Source organism: Natator depressus, chromosome 21 (genome assembly GCF_965152275.1).
Source record: "Natator depressus isolate rNatDep1 chromosome 21, rNatDep2.hap1, whole genome shotgun sequence".
Taxonomy (NCBI): domain Eukaryota; kingdom Metazoa; phylum Chordata; order Testudines; family Cheloniidae; genus Natator; species Natator depressus.
In genome coordinates this window covers 13,363,034-13,370,926 of record NC_134254.1, presented here as the reverse complement: position 1 = coordinate 13,370,926, position 7,893 = coordinate 13,363,034, and the positions used below count along the sequence as shown (strand labels likewise).

Sequence of the window (7,893 nt, the reverse complement as noted above, 5' to 3'; positions counted from 1 at the left end):
GATGTCACTCAGGTAGATTTGGCCTAGCCACCCGTCCGTCATGACCAAACCAGAGTGATGCTGTAACCCTGTGTGCCAGATTGGCGGGGGGCTGTCCATAAATTACATAACACACTATGGGGGTGGTGTATCCTTCCTTTTGCACCTTTGTTTCACTGTTACAATGATGGGGGGAGGCTTGAAAAATCACTCAAAAAATTGTTATGCAATTTATGGACAGTCCCCGACACCCAGAGCAGGAAGCCAGGACCAGCTGAGCAGGGGCCACCCTGCCACTGCCCCGGCACTGAGATCCCACCCACCCTTTGGGCTGGCCCAGATTTTTCTGGGTGCCAAGTTTACCCAGTGTGTCCCCCCCAACCCTGCAACCCCCCCCCAACCAGCAGCAGTTCCCCCAAGCTGAGTAGCACCACCCCAACCTTGCAACCCCCCCAAACTATGCAGTGCCCCCCCATACGCAGCACCCCAAACCCAGCAGCGCCCCCTAGCAGTGGGAAGCCCAGTGCTGAGCTCAGCCCCCCCAGCTGCTCCCCGGCCCCCAGTCACACACCCCAGGCTCAAACGAGGGGCCCCTGCAGCGTCAGGTGTGGACAATGGGAGCCCGCCCATGCCAGACCCACAGCCTGTCCCGAACTCGCTCGCTTCCGTTCCTTTCCGCCAGGGGGCGCCGCTCGGCCTGCCCGCTCTGTGCGCACGGAGTCGCCTGCCCGGTCCCTGCGCACGGAGCGACGCTCGGCACCGCCCCGTGCGTGTGACGTCGGCCGGTGGCGAGCCCCGCCTCCCTGCCGGTGCGCGCGGCGGCCGCAGTCCCCCCGCTGCAGAGCGCTCGGAGCCGGAGCCTCCCCGCTGAGCGCCCCCGCGCCGGGCCCGCCCGGAGCCCCCGGTTCGCGCCCCCGCCCCGCCGCCCCCCGCTCCAGGATGTCGGTGCCGGAGTCCGCCGTCGGGGACGAGATGAAGCAGGCCAAGGAGATCGAGGACGCCGAGAAGTATTCCTTCAAGGCCACGGTCACCAAGGCGCCCAAGAAGGTACCGGCGGGGCGGGGTCCGGTCCGGTCCCAGGGGGGTCTGGCTGGGGAGGGCCGGTCCCGGGGCAGAGTGGGGGGGGTCTGGGAGTGGGGGTGGGGGGAGAGAGGCCGGGCCCGGGTAGGAGGCTCTGGTTGCGGGAGGGGAGGCCGGTCTCGGGGTGGGGTGGGGGTCTGGGAGTGGGGGGGGGGGAGGCTGGTCTCGGGGCAGGGGGGGGTCTGGGAGTGGGGGGGGGGGAGGCTGGTCTCGGGGCAGGGGGGGGTCTGGGAGTGGGGGGGGGAGGCTGGTCTCGGGGCAGGGGGGGGTCTGGGAGTGGGGGGGGAGGCTCTGGTTGGGGGGGAGGCCGGTCCCAGGGCAGAGAGGGGTCTGGGAGTGGGGGGGGGAGGCTGGTCTCGGGGCAGGGGGGGGGTCTGGGAGTGGAGGGGGGGGAGGCTTTGGTTGGGGGGGAGGCCGGTCCCAGGGCAGAGAGGGGTCTGGGAGTGGAGGGGGGGGAGAGGCCTGTCCCGGGTAGGAAGCTCTGGTTGGGGGGAGGCGGGTCCCGGGGCAGAGGGGGGTCTGGTTTGGGGGTGGGGTGCGGATTGTGGTGAGCACGCAGTTCTGCTCTGCAAGAGACCCTGTTGGCAGCTGATCCAAGGCTTGGTTTGGGAGGGCCCGGAGATGGGAGTGGGTAACTGTCAAGGCCTGGGAAGGGGCAGCGTGTGCCCTAGGAGTCGAGACTCCAGATCTTGGGGGAGCTGGCCACCTGCTGTGCCTCCCAGGGGTTGCACTAGGGGGTGGGGGGAGAGTGGGAGCCCGCTGGATGTGGATGGGGGAGCCGTTTGCGGGATGGGGTGCCCCGGTGTTGTCGGGAGGATGCCAGGTACAATGCACAAGGCTTTGTGGGGGAGTTGTGCTGGCCTGATACAGATATCTGTCAGGAGGCAGGTGGGCAGATTTGGGGGTTGGTTCGAACTGGGTAGGTTAGGCTGTGACCCTGAACTCAGGGTCAGTGCAGTGGCTTGGAAGGGTGGAGGCTGAGGAGAAAGTAGCTTATGAACTAGGGCATGATAGCAAGGTGCTGGGTGGCCCAAGAGATGTGATGGAATATTCAAGGGGTATTTAAAAGACTACAGCAAGCCAGGCATTTTGGGGAGCAGGGGTGGTATGTACATTTGTGGGTGCAGTGGACACGTTTGGGCAGCCAATGAGAGGAGGGATTTGATGACAGCTTCGAGGGAAAGACCAATCTGAAGGCAGGTTTGTGGGAATGTAACTCAAGCTGCCTGGAGTGCTTGCTGCGCTCAGCATTCCCCTCTTGTCCCTTCACCCTTAAAGTGAGTGAAATTCTCCCATCGGCTCCTCAGTGCTAGCAAAGGTGAGAGCCCTAATTGAAACTGGTCACTGTGCTTTTACCGCTCCGTCCTCTAAATTCTGTCTGAGTAGGATTAGACAAGGGGGTGGTCAACTACAGCCACCGTTGGTAGGGTTGCACTAATGGTGACTTAACTTTGCGTGTGTAGATGCAGCTGAGACTCCAGGATTTAGACTTGCTGTGGGCGGTCCCTGCTGTGTTGAATATCATGTTCTCCCCTAAGCTGCTGCGGCTGCCACATGCCTCAGTGTTAGGACTTGAACAGAGTAAATGGGAAAAACACCAGAGACCCTGGAAATGCAGAGCCTTCCTGCTGGGAATTTTTTGATTGTTGACATAGGTGCTGGAATTTTAGAGGGTGGGGGTAACTGGTTTCATCTACATGCCACTTAAAATCATTTGCATTTGAGATATCCCCTCTTGCTTAATCTCCTCAAATAAGTAGCATTCAGCGGCCAGTGACAGAGAAACTCAATAGATCTGTCTGTTTATGCAGACTGTGGATACAGCCCGGAGGAAGAAGCAGAAGAATGCAGAGGCTAAGAGCTGCTTCTTTCTAGAGGTGGTTCTGCAGCTGTAGCCCGGCTTTAGAGAGAGCTAAAGCAAACTATTTCCTTCTGATTGTTGTTACCTCCTTCCAATCATGCAGGATGGATATGAAAGTAACAGTCTGAGGCTTGTGACCACATAAGCCAGACTGTGGCAGTGATCTGACAGACACATGTACTGTAACACTTAAGCAGCCCATGGGGCGGGGGGAGCTGCTGTGGTGGTGGTGTGGGAAACCCCTTTAAAGTGCGGATGAGGGTACCTAGGGTTTAGCTCAATCCAGTGTTCTTGTGGGAGAGGCTCTGGGAGGGCTGATATACTTGGGTATATGTGAGGTAATGGTCGCCCCTTGAAACTACTGCTGTAGTTCTAGGCCTCTTTCATAGCTTGATGTGCAGTCACCAGGTTGCAATGCTGCCAAGGCCTTGCCGGGAGCACTTCAGGACATGCAATGAATGGCCTTTGGGGCGGATAACTTCCGTAGCCAGTGAAATCTTGGGTGGCATTGCCATCAGTAAGAATGAATGCTTCAGGCCACCACTTTCCCAGCCCACCCGGTGATTGTGAATAGCACTGATAGCAGAGGCGTTGGCAAAAACTCCAAAGTATACAGTGCTAAGTGCCTGCAGCTTATCTCAGAGCTCAAGGCATATTTTCAAATTGCCTCATAACAAATTCATAACCATTAACAGGCCTCTTTCCTTCTTGAGACTTGTATTTTTTTCTATTAATGCAAAGTTGATGTGACTTCTATGTCCCTTTTTTGAGCTTTGAAACTCCCTCCTTTCACACAGGCCCCCCAACCTTAGCTCCACATCTCAGGCAAACAGCTGAGAGTGACTCCCTGTATTCGCCAGGAGAGAGAGTCCAACAGCAGGTTTGCTTTGAACATACCATTCTCTAAAGGCTGGTGGGCATGAAGATCAGACGTAGGGGAAGGATGGGAACATCTCCAGGATTTGAGAGTGCTGGTACTGGCTCCGTCTCCTTTGTACTAACCATTCTAGAATAGCTTTTCCAAGAGCAGTCTTGTCACTTGCTGAGAAGTGCAGTGAAAGTGCTGACAGGAATAAGCATCTCTCAGCGTTCATTTGGATAGGTGGCAAATGTGTTCAGTTTCCCAGGCTAAGTGCCGCACTTGAGAAGCTGGAGGGATCGTTAGCGAGAAGCGACTCTGATAGGAACTGGGCTGTGGGAAGATCCCCATCAGTGGATTTTCTGCAGAAGCAGATGTGTTCCTCATGTTTGATCAGCATGAAAGAGCTGGATGGTGAGATCCCGGTTAGCTACATATCCTGGCCTTGAGGAGCTCCTGTTTCTTCTCTTGTCATTGAGTTGGTAAAGGTTAAAAAGTGAAGCAGCAGGAGGTAAGTGATTAAGAGATTAAATGTATCAACTCTGGGTTTAAATACAAGGCCAAAGAAGGCGAGGTGAACTGGCATTCGACCCTGCATAGAAACATGTGGTCTTTTTCCCTGAGTAGATTGGGGAAGCTAGTTTAGCTGAGGCTCCCTCTTGACTGCAGTCTACTTAATGGAACTCCTCTTGCTTTGCTTTTCTGTTAGCAAAATAATTCCAGCTTTGTTCTCCAGTGACACTCCACAGTGCAGTGGGCAGTTGAAGAAAGGCAGAGATGTATACTTAGTCTAGGACGTTAACCAGTGTGTTCTGTACTGTAGGGCCTAAATGGTAGTAGGAACGTTAGAAAAAGATGGATTGCCACCAACAGGTTTCCCTCCAGTGGTGAATTGTGTTGAGGGTTTTATAGATTTAAGAATTTTATTAAGATGTTAAAATAAAAATAAGATACAGAGTTTAAGCGTAGAAGTTTCTGGTTATCTGGGAATAAGGTACAGATTATTAAGGGGTGCGAAGTTTGGTTTAGGATCGGATGGCATAAGGAATACAATCTGCAATATCCCCAATTAGGGGTAAAAGGCTGACAGGTCAAAGTACAGACATTGAGATATGAGGGTATGTTGTTCTTGTAATGGCTATGTTCAGGTGTGAAGTATGAGTGGATATAAGGATGGATTTACCATCATTTGGTAAATTTAATTTAATGTTTGATTTAATGTTCAGTGAGTTTATGGTTCCAGTTCATATGGTCCAATGGAAAAAGTCTCTTGGTCCCTTTCTCGTAGTTGATGCACAATGTCGTTCCAGCTCCCATCTCCTGGTACTGTCGGTGGCCGGTGATGTGTTCAATGTAGATGTCCCCGGATCATCGGATGGTGTCCGAGACCGTGAGGCACCGCATGAGCCGTGCATAGTGTCGACCGATCCCACAGGTCCGCAGCACATGCTTGTTGCAGGGATCCCAGGCACCCAGGGCTCCCACGATCAGGGCGTCCATCTGCACCTCGTAGCTCTTCGCTCTCAGGGTGTCGGCCAGGGGGGCAGAGCTACACCCAGAATCGTATTCTTGTAATGGCTCAGGAATCTTACCCTGTTAGCAAAGAACCAAAATAATCTCTTCCCCACAGTTCACTGTCAAATCAGGGGCTGTTCAGTATAGGGTGCGTAATGGTTTGAGCTGTTTTCATTAGGAATACCAGTTTCCTCAAGTCCCTCCTGTTCAGTGAGCAGGGCTTTCTGAGGCTTTGGCTCATATTTCACTGACAAATGATTGTATATTCAGGCGGGAGTGATATCTGCTGTTTGATCTATGGTGGGACGAATTCTAAGTAGGGAAAATGCGCTGAGATAGTAGCGAATGGTAGAACCTCAGGATCAGGGAGCCCTGACCCTAACTAAGGGCTGACTACAAAGCATAGTATCTACCCAGGGTTTCTATCATGGACTGAAACAGCATCAGCTTAGTGACATATCTCTGCAGCATCCTCTTGTCACACCACCGATGAATAGGGCTCTACCAAATTCATGGACCATTTTGGTCAATTTCAGTCATAGGATTTTAAAAATAATAAATTTCATGATTTCAGCTATTTAAATCTGAAATTTCACAGCGTTTGTAGGAATCCTGACCCAAAAAGGAGTGTGGGGGGGGGGTGGGGAGGGGATCGCAAGGTTACTGTAGGGCGGGGGTTGCAATACTGCTACCCTTACTTCTGTGCTGTTGCTGCCGGCGGTGCTGCCTTCAGAGCCGGAGCGCGGCGGCTGCTGGCTGGGAGCCCAGCTCTGAAGGCAGAGCCACTGCCAGCAGCGGTGCAGACGTAAGGACGGCCTGGTATGGTATTGCCACCCTTACTTCTGCGCGGCTGCCTGCAGAGCTGGGCCCTCAGTCAGCGGCTGCCGCTCTTCACCTGCCAAGCTCTGAAGGTGGCAGTGCAGAAGTAAGAGTGGTAATACTGCGACTCCCCCCGCCCCCCCCCAAATAACCTTGTGACACCTCCCCCCGCAACTCCCTTTTGGGTCAGGACCCCCAGTTTGAGAAACGCTGGTCTCCCCATGAAATCTAGATAGTAGAGAGTAGACACACAAGACCAGCTTTCACGGTCCATGAATTTAGTAGGGCTCTACCTATGAAGCTCAACAGCCCAGCTCGCACCTTGATCTACTTGCCAGGTGTGAGCTACTTTTCATCAGGTTGACCTGTAGTCAATTATGCTTATTCATGCAACAGAACTGAAATGTTTTCACATTTCACAAGGGCCAAAAGCTGTCTCCTGCTCTGTCGGGCAGACTGGAGCTCGCAGCACCTGCCCAAGGCTCTGTCCTCCTTGGCCTGAGAACCAGGTAAGTGTGGTGTATTCCTGCCCCTCCCGCCGCATGAAACCAGCTGCCCTGGCTCTGTGCTTTTTTTGCTTCTGAACCTGTGTATGATGGCGTCAGTGGAATCCCGCGGAGGCTGTGTTCTAGAGTGCCAAGGAGAATGCTGATGTACTGCTGCAGCTTTGCAGTGGTACGGATTCAGAGCTACTCTGTGCGTGGTGGGGGAAGGACAGAGCCAGGGAGGACTGGGGGGAAGTGAGACACTGGGAGGACTGAATTTGGGGTGGCGGGGGGTATAGGTGCATATGGGATCCATCAATTAGAGATATGATTTAAATCTCTCAGTGAATTCCCTAGAGTTTTTGTGTCTGTTGCTAATTTTTTGAGGTCACTTGCACAAGCTGCTGGCTAGCCTTAATAAATGGGGCCTGTTTGCTCCTGGCACATCAGTCCTTCTGTGGATGAGGTTCATAGAACCATAGAATATCAGGGGTGGAAGGGACCTCAGGAGATCATCTAGTCCAACCCCCTGCTCAAAGCAGGACCAATCCCCAGTTTTTGCCCCAGAGCCCTAAATGGCCCCCTCAAGGATTGAACTCATAACCTTGGGTTTAGCAGGCCAATGCTCAAACCACTGAGCTATCCCTCCCCCCAACAGAGCATACCTAGCAGAGGATGGCTAGTTGTGTCCTTCCCAGGGCAGAATTGCCACATGCTTCACGGCCTCTTTCCGTAAATACAAGATTACTCCCAAGAGGTATGTTGTACTCCATTAAGCCCCTGCTGGATTGCTGGCTGTCTGCAGGATACCAGTGAATGAAGCTGCTCTGACAGTCTGTGAAGGAAATGTGTTCTGGACTGCATTTCTCAGCGTCTCTCGAGTGAGCCAGAAATTAGAGATGGAAAAGACCACTTAGCTCTCCTGTCCCCTGCTAACAATAAGATGTTTCCCTCTAGGATCAGTACACTTTGGGGCTTCCTCTGTTAATCCCCAGAGGCTGTCACAATCTATCCAATAGATTTCCTTATCAAAGCTTTTCTTAGTCATTCTGAATTTCTTTCTGACATAGATTTGCTGGGATTAAATTATCACCCATAAATCCTTCCCCACCCTTCAGATACTAGGCGATGGTTATATCTCCACCATGTCACTTCCACAGGCTATGTCTACAGTGTACAGTTAACCCGGGTTATTGGCCTCCAGTCTGAGGAGCTGGGTTAGCCTAGCCCGGATGTGAGCATCCCCACTGCAAAGCCCTATCTGTCCACTGGTTGCACACTTGCTTGTGTGTGAC

General features: G+C 53.4%; 1 protein-coding gene across 3 annotated transcripts in view; it reads left to right on the top strand.

The window, feature by feature from the left end:
• The first annotated feature begins 888 nt into the window (after positions 1-888).
• AHCYL1 (adenosylhomocysteinase like 1) overlaps positions 889-7,893 on the top strand; it is a 45,734-nt gene continuing 38,729 nt past the window's right edge. For 2 of the 3 annotated variants that reach the window (XM_074936375.1, XM_074936376.1), the window contains exon 1: positions 889-1,026. In XM_074936375.1, the coding sequence (XP_074792476.1) occupies positions 919-1,026 (108 nt within the window). In that variant the 5' untranslated portion in view covers positions 889-918. Of the gene's footprint in view, positions 1,027-4,052; positions 4,291-7,893 lie in introns of those variants that run through there. The other variant, XM_074936377.1, reaches the window with a different exon arrangement.